The 17,249-nt window shown below is 46.5% G+C and overlaps 1 protein-coding gene across 1 annotated transcript in view; it reads left to right on the forward strand.

Moving 5' to 3' along the window:
- The window catches only part of FNDC1 (fibronectin type III domain containing 1), a 92,679-nt gene that overhangs the window by 30,821 nt on the left and 44,609 nt on the right, over positions 1-17,249 (forward strand). The window contains exons 3-5 of the mRNA XM_012646808.1: positions 243-329; positions 766-834; positions 14,106-14,312. Of these exons, the coding sequence (XP_012502262.1) occupies positions 243-329; positions 766-834; positions 14,106-14,312 (363 nt within the window). The remainder of the gene's footprint in view (positions 1-242; positions 330-765; positions 835-14,105; positions 14,313-17,249) is intronic.

Raw genomic sequence — 17,249 nt, forward strand, 5'->3', positions numbered from 1 at the left:
TACACATGCCACCTACTTTGTAGTAAATAAGTTTATGTTCTTTGGGTCAGGTGTGTTTCAGTTGCAGAAGAACAATGTTAGTGAATTTAATTAAAAAAAAGAGAGAAAGCTATCATTATGCTTGTCACTTAATTCAGATTTTATGTTTAGTTATAATTGGTATAAGGAAGATGGTTAGTGAGTCAAACTGTGTCATTCTTGGAGATTTGAAATGGTGGCTTGATACAAACCATATGTTTCAGAGCCGGGGGTAGTGTACTTTGTGCTGGTTACTGCAGAAAACCACAGTGGAGTGAGCCGTCCAGTATACAGAGCTGAGAGCCTGCCTGGTAAGTCTTATCTAGAATTGAAGGCTTAGTTTTGTTACTTAGATTGGGAGAGACATCCCTCTTTGCTTCTTCAAGTCAATATAAATTTAGAATTATTAGAGAATTTCTGAATAAGAACTTCTTAGACTTGTAAAAAAAAGTTGAAAGATTGAAAATTAGGAGAGACTTATCCTTTCTTTTAAAATAGTTTTAATGTAGGTTATTATAATGGTATTTTGCCTGAACTTTTTGAATACTCACTGGAGTAAACCCTGTGCGAAAGACCAAAGATATGTATTGTCCGTAAAGCTTAGGTGTCGAGTCACCAATATGGCCTGAGCAGATCCTTTTGAAGACTGTTGCAAAGATCACGTAAATATGTGTTAGGGATGCACTGAAATGTGGAAAATCCAATAGTCCTTGTTCCTAACTATCAAGTTGCATTTCCCTAATTTAGGAGGTGAATGGATCAAGATTGATGGTTTTCCCATCAAGGGTCCAGGACCATTTAATGAAACCGTCACAGGTACTACTTGCTCATTCGTGTCAGATCCATGTCTTCACTGAAGCACCGTCTCGCAAGAGGGTTGTGCTTCTGTCACACACATGTGCTCACAACCTTTGTTGAGTTCCCATCGCTAAACTAACACACACGCCCCACAGTCTCGGGCAATCTGTTCTGCACCTGGGGAACCAAACTGTAGCCAGTGTTGCTCATTGTTCACTGTTCTTTCATGTTCTCGCGTGGGGAAGTGTCTGCGTCTACATCTGGGGATATTGTCGCCCTGTTAACAGGCAAATATGGTGGTTGAGATGGCAGTAGCCCCATAGGATACCTACAGCTCTTTTACCTGTGAATGGCATCACTGAGCGGGACTCACAAAACAGTGGCTTTTATTGGCTGATATGTTGTATCACATCTTGCTTTTTCCTTACAACCTTGGGATATTTTGCGATATGTTAGAAAACCTGCCTTCCATCTCTGCTCCATATTTGCGTATCTGTATGTTTTATCATTTGGATGTTGATGTTGTCTGGTCATATTGTTTTACTTATTAAGAGAAGTGTTGACATTTCTCATGTGTTTCTTGACTATATTTAATGAATGGTGAGAAATATAATGTAAAATGAATGCAGTTATTTCAGAGTGTGATTGAGTAATATCCCAAAGGCATTATGGTGAGGAGCTATGTTTTATTTTCATGTACTATGTGTTTAAATGTCTCCATCTGGTGTTATTGTTGAGAGGAAGGTGAGTATGTGAAACCAACTACCCTGATTTGCTTTTCAGACTAGGTTTGATGGGCAGAGGCAGTTTTCAAAGTCCCTACTGTATGAACAAAGGGTGGAACAAAGTCCCTACTATATGAACAAAACAATCAGAAAAGGAAACTGGCTTTTGCGAGAGGTGATGTGTTCTTGTTCAAATACAATGGACTTGAGGTGACCATGGAGCGTTGCAATGGAATATCTTGTAGGTGATTCGAGAAGAGAGAATGGAAGTTGGAAGAGGGAAGTAAGAGCTAGGCAGTGACGTAGGAGTCATACTAGAGAGTAAGAGATGAAGTAGAAAGTATAGGAGTGGGTGAGGGAGAGCAAGAGGCTGGGATCAAACCGTGGGAAACACTGACAGGATAATGGTTGAGACGTTAGTACACCTAGGCAGTGCGCAAAATAGGAAAGGACGTTTGTTCCCAAGGCTGTTTACCCATGAAGGCACACATGGAAACTGACACACATGAACCTTTTACTTGTGGATGTTTGTGCCTTGGATTTGAAGCTTATATTTTGTATTTTAAAAGACCATGTTTTTATATTCTTCCTGATAAAGTTTTCTGAATGATGGCAGTTTTAGAACAATTAGTTTTCTTACTTTTTCATAAGTAATTAATTTCTTATGCCTTCTTTAATGGAAAGAGGGGCACATACGTGTGTCCTTGGGGGTGTATTTGTGTGTGTGACCTTTCTGAGTCAGTAATCACAAATCCTGGGGATTGGGGATTAACAATCATGTTCGAGCTCATTATTGGTTTTATGTATTGTGAGATGATGTAACCTCTCTGCAGAAGCCTTTGCAGGCCTTGGTTGCCAAAGCACCCTGCTACAATACATGATACTCCATTTGTCATACACTACAATTAAAAATGACACTAGAAGAAATTGCTCACTCTGGGAAGCCAAGACCGGAGGATCACTTGAGGTCAGGAGTTTGAGACCAGACTGAGCAAGAGCAAGACCCCATCTCTACTAGAAAAAATATAGAAAAAAATTAGCCAGGCAACTAAAAATAGAAAAACTTAACCAGGCATAGTGGTATGTGCCTGTAGTCACAGCTACTGGGGAGGCTGAGGCAGGAGGATCGCTTGAGCCCAAGAGTTTGAGGTTGTTATGAGCTAGGCTGACGCCATGGCACTCTAGCCTGGGCAACAGAGCCATACTCAGTCTTGAAAAAAAAAAAAAGAAATTGCTGGCTGAAACCACTTACAGCATATTATATAAAGCAGAACTTAAAAAAAAAAATGAATATCCAGTATGCACAGGCCAGGTTAAAGTGCTCCAGGAAAAAAATTATATTTCATTGTTCATAAAAGTAACAACTTATGAGAAATTGTCAATAATGTATCTATACCCTTTTATGAGCCTTGGAAAATATGCTATGCCATTATTCTAAGAAATAGTTAAATATATAATTGTCTTGTCAAACAAAACAAATATTCAGAATTCCACATATTCATTCAAAGGAAGGGATTTGTCCTTAAAACTTCAGAAATTAGCATCAGCACCTGGTGTGAAGCCCAGTGGGGTTCACTTTAGTGCTCTGACTGATGGCATCTCGTGTTCTTCCAGTGTTCTGTCTGAAACCAGAGGAAAATCTGTTCTTTATGCTGCTGGAAACAGTGGTTTCATTTCAAATTCCAGAAGGCCTTCTTTTACTGGCTTAGACCTATCTGAACAGAATTGTGTTTACCTATAAATACAGGACTTTAATTATTTCACTCATTCATCCCAGGCGCAGGTGTGGGGCTAGAGATGCAAGGTAGACAAGGGCTCGCCTTAGTGAAACTTGGATTCTAATGGGAAGGAAAGACAATAAACAAATAAGCAAAAAGTGATGTGGGTAATCTATTAGTTTGCTAGGGTTTCCGTGACAACATACCATAGACTGGGCAGTTTAAACAACAGAAATTTACTTTCTCATGGTTCCGGAGTCTAGATGTCCAGGGTCAAGGTTTGGTTTCTCCTGAGGCCTCTCTCTTGGCTCGCAGAGGGCCACCTTCTTGCCGTGTCCTCACATGGTCTTTCCTCCGTTCTTGCGCATCCCTGGTGTCTCTCCTGTGTCCTAATCTCCTCTTCTTGTAAGGACACCAGTCGGATTGGATTAGGGCCCATCCTAACGGCCTCATTTTAACTTAATCTCCTCTTTAAAGGCCCTGTCTCCAAATACAGTCACATTCTGAGGTACTGGGGTTAGGACTTCAACATACAAATTTGGGAGGACACTGTTAAGCCCATAATATGATCATATAGTACTTGAAAAATAAACAACGCTGTGCTATAGAATAAGCAGACAGGGGTGAGGGGTTGGGAGCCTGGGAGGCCCAAGATGGTGGCACCAAGCTGAGACCACAGAGGGTGAAGCCACGTGAGGAGAAGGAAGAACATGCCAGAGAGTTCTGGAGGTGGGGCAGGACTTATGTGATTCTCAGACGGGTCATGCATCCAAATACAAAAACTCTGAGGACTCAGAAAATGATGGAACTAAGCAAAAATGCAACTCCAGGGCAGAAGTTTCGGCTTCCTGTTGTGTGGCTCATCTCATATCTCTCAGTCAGAAGCTTTTCTTTATATTTAATATAGAACCCCTCTTGTTGGAACGTAAACCTGTATCCTCCTGTTCTGTCACCAGGGAAGAGACGTCCACGTCTGCCCACTTACTGGAAGGTTATTATTTAGCTTTTCTGCAGACTTCTTTTCTGCAAGCTGTTTTAGCTTTTTTCTGCTGGTAGATCTGGGTAACTGGCAGTGCAGAGCTGGCCTCAGGGTCAGGGCGGAGACACAGTGGGGCTTGGGACACAGACACGTCCCAACTCTGCTACCAACCAGCCAAGGGGCTAGGCCCGGCTGAGAGCTTTTGCCAAACTCTTTATCTGGAAAACTCTTTATCTAGATTCTGGTTAATTTTAGCTCTGCATATAATCATATCTATTTAATAATTTTTATGATTCTCTAAAAATCTTTGTGCTTTTCTCAAGCTCTGGAGCCTAAACTAGACATAGTACTGAAATAAAAGTCTGATTTGTATCATTTATTTTACTTCATGAAGCTTACTCATTTTTTGGACAGTTAAATAGCAGCTTGGACTCAAGGTCAGCATAGGACTCATGTCACCCCTTGGCCATCTCCAGCCAACACTGGCATGACACTCACCTGTGCTCTAGCTATTCCCTTTCCTCTTGGGGCCACCCACTCGCCTCCAGGTTGCTCCCCGAGGCCAACAGCATGTGGTCACTTGGCATCCATGGCATCCATGACAATGGCCCATTTGATGTTCTCACCTCCTGGGTTCTAACTGCCACCTGCCTTCACAGAGTTAGAGTTAGAGACAGAGCTGCTCCCTTCCAGACTCTGGGATCATGGAATTCCCTGTCTGATGACTATCACCTCCCTCCTTCAACACCGTGGTGTCGCAAGCTTGCTCTCAGGCCTTATCAGGCTTTGACCCGCAGACCCTTCCCAGCGGCAGGGCCCAGAAGCCAGCCCCTGCCTGCTGCTTTAATGTACCCGGGTCCCGTCATTCCCACTGCGTTCTCAAGGGTTGGCCTCAGTCCTTCGAACTGCCTCTCTGGCCTCCGGTTGCCCTGCAGGGCCCAGCTCTCTGGCTTCCTCTCTCTGGCATGCTAATTGCTGAGCCTTGGGACATAAAGAAAGATCTGAGCTCACCTACATTACCGTAGCCCACCAGAGCTGCTTTCCTCACTTCTCGGGGTCCTCAGTGCTGCCTGGTGATCATTCTGTTAGTCCTGACTCAGCTTCCTCTCTCCCTGCCACAACGCCTAGTCCGAAATGTTGCCCCTTGCTCCAGCTCCTTTCTCCACCAGGGTTCCCCTCAGTTCTCGCAGGTGACCTTGCTTCTTGCTTCTCTGCAGAGGTGAAGTTTCAACTGACATCCCTCATCTTCCTCCTCCTGACCTCTGAACCTTCACCGCCCCCTCCCCTCCTCCGGGCTCTGGGGAAGGCTGTCCTCACCTTTGAAAGCATGATTAGACCCGAGGGCAGGTCTGGGGTCCCCTTCATCTTTGACCCCTTCCCGTGCCTGGCTGAAAAAGTTGATACCTGCTGTTTGACACCAAGACAATGAAACTGTGAACTCATGAAAAACCTGTTTAGCATCTTTACTTTCTTACCTAGCACCCGTTTCATGGGAAACATCTACGGATTTATGAGACTTGTATACCCCAAGCACGCAGTTTGATCTTTTCTATCAGTATTTCATCAACATGAACACCAGTTTTCAGGCATATTTTCCTGTCAGTTTGCTAATTGAAATATGATCGATGTGGAAGTTAAAAACTCTACACCTACTGTCTTGAGAGGGCTCTTTCCCTGATCTGTTGATTTAAGAGCATAATTCATCCACCAAACCCTAGTCTCTCGCCACTGCTTGCCTGTGAACACCCGGCTCGGGCTCCGGGCCAGGCCTGACCAGCACACGGACATCAGTAGCACCTGTCCGCTCAGCGCCTTGGGTTTCTCGGCTGGGAAATGACGGGACTTAACAAGAAGGTTCTTACGTTCCTTTCTAAGAACGTTCTTAGGCTCTAAAGTTCTTTCTAAGGTTCTAAGGTTCCTTTCAGCTTTGAAAATTCTTGAATCTGTGACACTAAGTGGACTGAATCCACTTCTAATGAATGATGCTATGCTTTGTGAGCAGTTGGAAACCACTTGCATTAAGGAAAAATGGCTATTTTCCTATTTCTCTACCCTATGTGGAATGTTTTAGGTCAGCACATCAAAAAATCATACTGATGAAGGAAGAAATGCTGAATTGTAATTTCTGTGTTTTGAGAACATACCTGAACACACGGAGGGTGCACAGAATAAAGAATCATCTCCGGTGACATATGGGAGAGAACTTCCCCCAAGAGCTCCTGTCTGTGTGCCTTCCCTCCCCCATTTGCAATGGCAGGAATGAGTCAACAGAGTTGGCCACGTTCACGTATTTAAACTGACTTGTGTCATTGGCACCATGGGTAAAAGGTGCCAGAACAGTAAACCGATAGGCTAGTCAGGGGTCAGATAACGTTGCAGTCAGATTAGGGGGCTGTCATGCACCAGACTTAAAGTGTACCCCAGTTCAAAATTATGGAACTCATTATGAATCTAAGACTCTTTTCACCTACTAATTTTCAAAATCTTTGGCCAACGGGAAATTAATAATGTCTGTGGCATTATTTTCTCTGTCGCTTTCTCATGCAATTATGAGTTTTATTAAGTATGGAGTTTGCAGGGCGGAAGTTTCTGGGTCATGGTCTGGATGGTGAGGGCCTCAAGGGCAGGGTGCTTTGACTTAGTCACCTTCGCGTCTCCAGAGCTGGGACAGTCGCACAGTGGGTGCCCTCGAGACGTGCCGTGGCAGGGGAGTGAGCATGAACAAGAGCTGGGCGCTGGGGGACGCAGAGCTGCCTACGAGAGCGTCAGGGTCACCTCCGTCTAGCTGAGCACTGATTCTCGTGAGGAGCGGCTTCCGGGCAGCCCAATTTGTCGGCCACAGAGTGGCGCTGCCATTAATCGGAGATCCCGTTTCTTGCCTTCCGCTACTTTGAGAGGCTGGATGGAGAAAGATGCTGTGCTCACTCGTGGATTGGGATTCCTCGGGCCGGTCTGTGAGGATGAGGCGTTTGCACAGACAGATCCAAAGAAACGCTGCCCCGTGACGGGCACCTCCGCCCTGGGGGCTCGGATCGTTCCAGTGAGGCCTCTTGTGTCAGAATATGGTTAGACTTCACCAACCGGAGAGCCCATTCCTTAGTACTGAAGAAGTGGGCGATGGAGGTTTGTGCGGAGTCGTTTAACTTCATTTAGCCAGACATCCGTGGGAAGATGGCAGGCCTGGGAGTTCCAGCCCACGCCCCCGGCAGAAATGCCGGGGAAGGGAGTCAGGAGCGACCCCATCCGGCTGATGGGAAAAGGCAACAGTGGCAGCAGCCTTCCCCTCACCAGGGCTGAACCAACATTTCGTAGTATGTTGTCACAGGTGTTTCATCCGAAGACGCAAGCGTCCCTCAAAGACCCTGCCTTAAGCTGCCAGGGTGTGTGCTTGTCCCAGAGGCAGATGAGTGGCTGTCCCAGTGTGAGGGCTTGGGGCTCAGGGCAGCTGGAGAGATGGGCTGTCCCAGCCTGCATGGCCTTGCGTGAGATGTTTGCCGACTTGCCTTCACGTCTTGGAAGAACCTACAGCAGTTTAACAAAACCTCGTATTTCTGACAAGGCCAGCATCTTGGGGGTCAGACGCCACTTTCTGACTGATACCCGCCTCGGGCTTTTCTTTGAACGTCTGCGAGAGAAGGAGGGCAGGCGTGGGTGTGCGACACCTTTGAAGAGGGACACAGCTTCTTATGTAGGATCCGCACAAATTCATGTTCCCTTTTATTTTAAAACAAACACCAAAATATTATGGAGTAGTCTACGAAATTCAAATGCAATTTTGGGAAAAAACCGAGCTTGCTGTGTTCTGGGCTTCTGGGGATGGTGCTTGTTCTCTTTGCTGTCAGGGACCCTCCAGGAAAGGTCTGAGGGAAGCTTTGTGAGGCGATGAGGGATCCAGCCCGCGTTCTGTGAAACAGACAAAGCAAACCGGGATGGAGTGGCCCCAGGATGGCGTGAAGAGTTTGCGTTGTGTCCGAGACAGTCCCGCTGGGTTCCGGGTGCCACACCTGGGTGCACAGATACTGGCAGCCCTGCGCCAGCCTGTGGGGTTGGCCTCTGGGGACACGTCCCTCTCTCGACTCCGTGTCCAGTGGCATTTCCTGTGGCTTTCTCATCTGGTGATACGGGGACGTCATGCCCGATCCTAGACAGCAGGAAGGTAGGGTCTCCGGAATACAGGACACCTGATGCTTGTTTTGGCAGCCAAAGTCCTGAGCTGAAGGCACTTGCCTTGTTGGTTTGTTTTCAGAGTTTGTTTAAATGCTTTATAAGGGCTCTTTGGGCTTCCACAATTTGTAACATTATTAGTAATTGGCACTGATTAGGTCAGGGGAGATCAAGGTTCTTTTTTCCTTTCTTTTTCTTTTCTCTTTTCATCCTTTTTTTCTTCTCTCTTCTCTCAACCCCTGAAAATGTGGCAAGGATTTACTGACTCCAGGGACTGGAGGGCTGGCTCGCCCAGTGTCTCCAAAGACAGCGGGATGTACATGTCGCACTGATTCTCTCTGCAGTGTTCTGACTGCTTCCTAGGACGAGTCAGGCAGCCAGGCCACCGTGTGCCTGGCTAGGTACTTGGCTCTGCATCAGAGGGTCTTTCTTGGAGCACTAGATACACTTACGGATTGAAGGGGAATAGTGCAACGAGAAGGTCCTGATGGGACAGTTGGCACTGACTTCCGCTGAAGAGTGAACAGATCCTTGGGAATTTTTCCGACATTTTCAGTCCGCGGGTGTATGAGAACGTCTTGGATTCCTGGTGCTACATGGCAGAGCCTTCTCCAGAGGTGTTTGGGAGGCACCAAGAGGCCCGTCTCCCAGAGTAGGCACCATGCTTATGCCCCACGTGGCTACTGGCGACACCAACTCTGCAACCACTGCGAGCTTCTCAACAGGAGGGGAGGTGGAGAGAGCTGGGGCTACAGGTCCAATTCCTGCTCAATGCCGACTCTGTCTGGTTTTGAAAATTTGTCTGTAGAAAAGTTGTTACTGGGGTGTTGCGAAGGTGTACGCCAGATACCTTACACCTTGGTACATCCAATCACTTGTGAAGGATGGCGGCACGTGGACAGACGCTAGTCTGAAATAAAGACATAAGATTCCCTTCCTCCTTCTCATTGTTAAATAGCTGGACCTATCCAAATATCACAAAAAACTCATTAAGTAAATAGTTAAAAACATTGAAGTTATTTATCGGAGAGGAAAATACGGCTTTAAAGAGAGAACTTAGAGTAAACATTGCAAATAGCAGGTGTGTAGGAGAAGAGTTTTGTGAATCAATTCCCAAACGTCTTTCAGGAAGATTGTGTGTCAGAACTTGCCTCTGAAGGACGAGCCGTGGCAGACGCAGGCTGGCAAGGCCTCTGCTCCGGCTCACCGACCTGGAGATGTCAGGCAGCGCTGGGCCTGGGCCTGGCCGGGGTCAGGAAGTTCAGACGCAGAGTGTGGCGAGTAGAGCAGATGTCCCACCCATCCCACTGTCACACCTGGCCTTCACTGCTCCCCAAATGCACTGTCCCCGCCCTTCCTCTTCCTCCAGGCTTGCTCTCCTCTTCCTCGCCATGCCTGCTGATCAGGAGTGCACAGAGGCCTGGAATCTCGCCCTGTGCTGGGGGTGGTGGGAGACCAGGGCGTGTTTTCACGGCCCTTGAGGTGCTGCCGGCGCATACTGAGCTCTGAGCAGAGAGACTCTGCCCCGACAGCTGGACTCCCTCCCGCCTGAGCTCAGTGTCCACAGTTCACTGAAGGCTGATGTTTGGGGATGAGCATGCAGTCCTGCTGTTTCGTGCCACAGGCACGAGGATCAGGGCCACCTTTGTGAAGGTGGCGGGCAGCACCGTGGGTTGTCAGGTTGGTAACAGGAGAAACCAGACAGACCTTGGGCTCTTCGAAGCTGTAGCATGAATAATTCCTCATGTTCTGCGGGGAAGTGAGAAATCCTGCCGGCCAAGACTTAGACCAAGAGAAAGTGGCCACCAGACAGCAGGGGACATACATTCTTTATGCCAGTGAAGGGTAGGACTTAGAGTAATTGAAAATTGTTAAATGTTTATGAAAGTGATGAATAATGCTTTCAGTTCATGGTGCCAAAAAAATCATCTGGATAGACTAGCTCAGATTTGAAAAGATGTTCTATGTAAGGGGTCTTTGGCAATAACTCCTGTCTTTTGCTCATGTCTGGTTCTTTGGACACTTTGTTTGGTGCCCCTGTGTGCAAGGCATGGTGGTAACTTCGTGATACACTCACGGCTCCCTTTCTGAAGGGCGCTGCCCACTCGGGTTGTGAATCTAATGAATGAGAGATTTCATTTTTGTCGTGGCCGCAAACAAAACTAGTGTGCCTAATACAGTATATGCCTGGTATGGTGCTGAATGCTTTCCATGGATCATATCACAAAACCTGACACACTATGCACTAGTTTATGGGAGAAGAAACTGAAGTTCAGGGAGAATTCTAAAAGACACATAGCCAGCAAGTAATAGATTCAATTCGGACTTTGCCATTAGAGCCTATGTAAGCCCAATTCAGAAGCTACCAAGTTTAATTAGCATAGAATTATAAGTGGGCAAAGCATCATGTTGAATTTTGGATTTTTTTCTTTGTGAAAAGAACAGACTTTGATTCCATACAACTTAAGAATATTTGCCGAGTCGAAAAGCTGGTGATACAAATCCAAAATTTTCTAATCCTGTCTTACTTTCTGTTCTCTACTACAAGCTAGGTGATGATTGTTTCACCCAGCTTCCATGCCAAGTGGATGATGTGTAATTAATTGCTGCAGGTCTTCTTTTATCAACCAGTTCTGAGTATGACCTACCTGGTTATGTTGTATCTGGAGTAATCGAGGGAACGTGTCCTGCCCAGTTTGAAATATATTCAGCACTGGCGGATGTGAGCTCCATTACTCTTGGCAGTTATGACTTCCTGTTTTCAAGATAAAGTACTTACAGAGATTTATTACAAAATTTCAGAAGGCTTTGGTGAGCCTATCATGTACAACTTAGAGAAAAACTTAAATAATTTAATTGCAAATGAATTTGAACTACATGCATAGTTTTCTTAATGTTTACCTCAGCTTAAAAGGGGATTAGCAGGCTGGGCATGGTGGCTCACACCTGTAATCCTGGCACTTTGGGAAGCTGAGGTGAAAGGATCACTTGAGGCTAGGAGTTCAAGACCAGCCTAAGCAACATAATGAGACCTCATCTCTACCGAAAAAAAAAAAAAATAGAAAAGAAAACAAAAATTACCCAAGCATGGTGGCATGTACTTGTAGTCCTAGCTACTCTGAAGGCTGAGGCAGGAGGATCGCATGAGCCTGGAAGTCTGAGGTTGCAGTGAGCTAGGATGATGCCACTGCACTCTAGCCTGGGCATCAGAACGAGACCTTGTCTCAAAAAGAAAAAAAGAAAAAAAGAGGATTGGCAGATGATTTATAAAGGATTTTTGATGGTATATCTAACCCAGAATATTAAAGAAAGGAAATGTTCAAAATACATGAAAAAAAATGTGTTTGACTTTTCTAAACCCAAAAATTTGAAAGAGGGATGACATTCTCATTGACTCTGTGGCTTTCACCAAGACAGTGAGCTCCACGTCGTGGGACCATTTCTCCTGGGGCAGTCTCTGGTGAGAGTCCTCATGTCCGTTTGCTACCTGCGGAGATACTGTCTGGTTCTCTGTATTTAATGCCTACTGAGCAAGACAGTGTATTCTCACTCTGAAGGGAGCCTGTGGGCTCAAAGCTTTTGTTTCACATTCGTTAGGAGACAAGGTTGGGAGGTGGGCGGGATGGCACTTGGAGTGGGCGGGGAGCTCAAATGGAAGGGCATAGTTGAAAAGGGCTGGAACTTGGAATCACAGTGGTTGAATTCAGGTCTCTGCTTGGCACTACCATCTATGTGACCTCAGGTTAGCTGCTTCACCTCTGTGAGCCTCAGTTTTCTCTTGGGGATGCTGATATCCACCCTACTTACCTCAGGGCTGTTGTAAGGACAGCTAAGATAAACTATGAGAGAGCTTGTCGCAAACTGTAAAATTCTATGTAAAACAGGCAATGTGATGGTTGCAAGAGCCAGCGTCAGCCCTGTTCCCCACAGCAGCTCAGGGCCTGGCCTCCTTCTTGGGCCCCGGGGTGGAGTGGTTAGACAGTGAGGCCGGAGCCTGGGAGGGGGAAGCCTGGATAGTGCCAGAGGGTGGCTGTTATCCCTACCTTTGGGCTGTGTGGCTGCTGTAGGTCAAGACCGAGCCATGGGCTGGGCACCTCAGGCAACAAACTTGTGCCATCTGTGGCTGGCCTCTGTCCTTAGAACTTTACTTCCTCCTCCTCAGGGACCCCATCACTTTAGGAAATTCCAATGGTCTTTTTTATTATTACTATTTTTTTCACTATCTTATTGTTGAGTGTCAGGGGTTGCCGAGTATGAATCTGTTTGTCCTGTTTGGAGCAGAGACCTGCAACCCTCCCCAAGGCCCAGTGCTGACAGCGAAGTCTCCAGGAGCACTGTTGGAGCACTGTTCCCATTCCCAGATGCAAGGCTGGAAAGGTTTCCAGACTGGAGCAGAACTCCAGGGCAGGGAATGCCATCTCCGTGCAATAATTTATCGTTTAGCTGACTAACATAAGGCCCATGTGTGTGTTTGCAATAGATTTGCTCATTTCACTGGACTATACTATTGGATTAAAACCTTTTAAATAATTACTACTTTGTATATTGGAGGAAACACTTGTTGAACATGACATGGTGTTCTCTTGTGACCATTAGGAATGGGGTACCCAGGGACTGATTAGGTAACTCCAGCTAATCTGCAAATGGATGTTCATTTTGGTTAGATTCAGGATGCTGGAACCAGGTGTCTGGCATTTCAGAGTAACCGTCTCTAATGGCTACTTATTTCTGTGTTACTGAAGCTCACACTAATTCATGATATTAGTTTTTGTTTTAATATCTTAATGTTGAAATGTTAGCTTAGCTGGGAATTTTTCAGTCTATTAAATTAGTCAGAATTGATGATGGTGTTGATGACATAGTGGAGGAAGAATGTCTGGAAAGTAAATGCCTTGCACAATTAAAGAGATGCTCCTAGGCCAATCAGATCCTCAAACGAGGGCTAGGATGTGGCCCACTGTTAGAAGTGGGCAAAGCAGAGGTCATGTGGTCCCAAACATGCCAGCTCTTAACTTGATATAAAAGCAAAACTTTAAACACTTTAGTACTGGCCACCAGAATGCATTGCTGTGAAAAATTAACAATGAGAGCATTTCTTGAGATTAATGAATTTAGCAAGAGGATTTCTCAAAATTGAAAACCACAGACCCTGAGGATAGCAGCGATGGTGTAGCATGACCAGGATCTGTCTGGAGGAGCAGGACTTAGACATGGAAGGAAAATTAAGACCCCAACAGAAGTCAGTTAGTATTTAGCTCTCAGTGATTCATCGTAAAGGCAAGGAAAGCCCATCTTCTCAACATTACAGTGAAAAAGCTTTCTGGAGGACAGTTATAAATAGCACATAATGTGTTTCTGCTATATTTTTACACTGACCTTTAGCTCTGGCCAGAGAATATATAGTTTTGGCCTTAAGGGGGCAAAAGGAGCTAGATGAAAGGGGATATTGTCAAACCTCCAGGATGTCTGGCCAGCGTCTCCCAATATAGAATGTTTTTGTGTTAAGTTCTTGAGACCTCTGGTTATGAAATGTGGAGGGAACATGTGGATAGAGTGTTGATGCCCTGGGGAAAAAACATTCTTACTAGACTTGTTACCAAAAATGGCTACTTGTTGAGGCTCAGTGTTTGGGGAGACTTATACATAATCGTAAACTCTAGGTGGTAAACTGTCTAATGGCTTCCGTGTCGTGTCCTCTTCAAGAAAAGGAAGTGCCCAACAAGCCCTTGCGTGTACGTGTCCGGTCCTCAGACGACAGGCTGTCTGTTGCGTGGAAGGCGCCACGCCTGTCTGGAGCCAAGAGTCCACGCAGATCTCGGGGTTTTCTCCTGGGCTATGGGGAGAATGGCCGGAAGATGAATTATGTTCCACTGACGAGAGATGAGCGGACACATGAAATTAAGAAGCTGGGTGAGTTTAATATTCATTGGCATTCAATGTTTTAATGATCTTCGTGATTGTTTCAATATTGAGAAGCTCATTCATGACAGAACATTATATTTTAGTTGTAATGCCCAATTTCCAGGTATCACTTGAGAGGGAGCTGATGCTTTTGCCATCTTGACTCTGTCTTCGTCATTTTGTTCTTTGAAGCTTTGTCTTAGAATCCTAGGACACTGGACCTCGGGTCCCATGGAGGTGGGACATGGTGGCAGCCGAGGGTAACTGCACATCAGGCCGCCCTCCTTTCCCCCCACCCCCTTAGTGGGCAGAGGAGGTGGTGGCTGAGGAACGGGGGAGGGAGACTTCACTGTGGCCGGGAGGGATTATGTGTGTGGCTCTGGCCCGGGTGGGGTCCTGATCCGTGCTGGGCTTATCCATCAACAGGCCTGTTCAGGGACACAGGCCCCGCTCTGCGGCCTGGTGCTTCCTGCACGTGGAGACAGTGCCAATAGCTGTCTCTCCCCTGCCTCCCCCTTATGTACTTGGCGAATTGGAAAGAGCATCGGGTAAGTGTGGCTGGGCCCCTTCGTGTCTCCCCCCTGGGTACAGCAGGCTCTGGGGCACCCGTAGGGTCCAGGCCTGCTTGGGTGGCAGAGTTGGCCTAATTCTGGGTTCGACCCCCTATGCCCAAGTAGTTTTATTGCGCAGGTAAAACAGCTCTATTTTGGTGATGTGGGCCAAATTCTACCTAGGGTATCAGCAGAAGAATAAAGCCACTGTTCCTGCATTTCTGATACTGTAGGGGAGCATTTTTTAAATGGACAGTTTTCATTGTTCTGAGTCTTTCGTAGACAGCACACGTTAAAATGTCATTGAACGTTGACAAGTTTTTCATCTGATGGGGTCTGCTATCTATTTTTTCATTTCTTCAGTAGTGAGTCACTGGCTCGCCTGAGGATAGTGGAAGGATTTTTTTTTTTTTTTTGCCTGAAAATATTGGACCTCAGGTCAAGGGTGGGCAAGTCCCAGACCACAGGGACAGAGCAGAACTCTTGGGCTTCTAGTAGAACATGTTAGTTTTTGAACTTCTACTACATACAAAGCTCTGGACCTGCCGCTGTGAGCGATGTAAGAGGTTACTACGAGGAGGAGGAGGTCTCACTGGAAGCTTGCCTCCTCTTGCAGGGGCAGGGTGGGGCTCAAGTGGAACCTCCAGAGGTATTGGAGTGGACCTGCCGTGACACAGGGAACCTGTCCCCTTATTTATGGAGCACAGGACTCCATTCTGTTTGTAACAGAGATGCCACCAAACCTGCGGTACTACGGAGAGTGGTCACACGTTAAGAGGCCTTGGGGTCGGTGGTGGGTCTGAGGTTGGGGCAGCAGAGCGCCAATCTCTGTGCCATTCACAAAACACATTCTACTGGGCCTCTCCTATGTCAGGCATGGTCCCGGGGGAGGCAGCGGTGTTGACTCGATGGCCAAAGGAGGCCCCACAGAGAAGGTGATGTTTGAGCAGGCCCTGCAGCTGGAGGAGCCACGGGACCATCACAGGGAGAGGAGACAGCGGGAACGGGGTCATACTGAAGAACGAGGAAGTGGGGAGTCCTTCAGGAGGTTGTGACAGACCCTTAGAAGTCGTGGCAGGGTGTTTCTGCCACCCTGCACACTTGAGGTGGGGACGTGGGCTGATGTGTTGGCTCTGGCTGGTGACGCCGGGGTCGTTTTGGAAATTTTATTTCCCCCCTTTATTCAGTAATCAGGGGCTTAGAGGAGGTGTGTTTGTGTACCATCGCGTGTTCCTCGTGGCGTCTCCATGAAGAGGAGACGGATCGCTGCCTGGGGCCGCCCCTCCTCAGCTGCAGTTATTAAGAACCGTCGGAGCCCACAGACCTGCGAGCCGGGCTGCCCCTTACTCTGTGACCCCGGTGTCATCTCAGCCCTCTGAGCCCGTTCTTCATCTGAGAAATGGAGACAATTCGAGTAGCTTCCTCCTGGGGCTTTGTCGCATGTGAAGTGGGTAGCACAGGGCGGAGACTCACCGACCTCCGAGAGCTGCTGTTGTAGTTCACTGCAGGATGAAACTTTTCCTTAATGGTCATCTTGGGCCAAGTTTAGTTTCAAGAGCTCAGCAAATCAAGAATCTAGGCATAAAAATAATCTAAGAACTTTAAGAAATACGCTGAAAACATTAAGCATTTTAGTTGTGGGAAAGGATTCATTTCTTGGTGGTTCTTGATGAAGGGTGGGGCACTGCTCTCCACGTGTAGTTTCTTACACACGTTCCTGGGCCGTGAAGTCGGATGGCAGATTTTTTTCTTTGTTTACTTTTGGCACAATTCCACTGTCAGTAACACCAAAAAATTAGCAGATCTGAAGTGACTCCTCTGTATAGAAGCTCAGTTTGATGTTCTGTGAATCCGAGTGTTACAAATCTGATCCCTCGCTTTCACAAAACATACATTTCAAAATCCTTTGGTAGAGTGAGACGTGAGTGACTTAGTACAAATAACCTCCTCATGTCACAGCACGAGCTTCTCCCGGTTTCTCTCTGAATATAGAGAGAGGCTGTCAAATATTATCCCCTTCCCTTGAAATCTCCGATTAGTAGACAGCAGGTCACTCTATAAATAGGTCCCTCTGTGTGAGATTTGTGAACACAGGTATCCTTTTATGTTTGACTCAACAAGTTTGTAAAGACAAAAGGTTGATTTCCCCCCCGACATCTGAAAGTTTGCAATGCCTGAAGGAGGACTCCTGTCTTCTAAATTCCCTTTAGGATCTTCATGTCAGACTCTGTTAATTTACCTAGATATTGCCTAATAATACAACTATGTGCACTGGAAATCAGGTTGCCTCGTTTTTATTTTTGAATTGATTAAAGCTTGAATAAGAGGCTTGCTCAGTAGAGCCTAGAGTTAGGCATTAGCAATTTGGGATTCAGGGAAGATTGTGAGTGCTTCT

The sequence above is a fragment of the Propithecus coquereli genome, unplaced genomic scaffold, assembly GCF_000956105.1.
Source record: "Propithecus coquereli isolate 6110/MARCELLA unplaced genomic scaffold, Pcoq_1.0 Scaffold25, whole genome shotgun sequence".
NCBI classification, from domain to species: domain Eukaryota; kingdom Metazoa; phylum Chordata; class Mammalia; order Primates; family Indriidae; genus Propithecus; species Propithecus coquereli.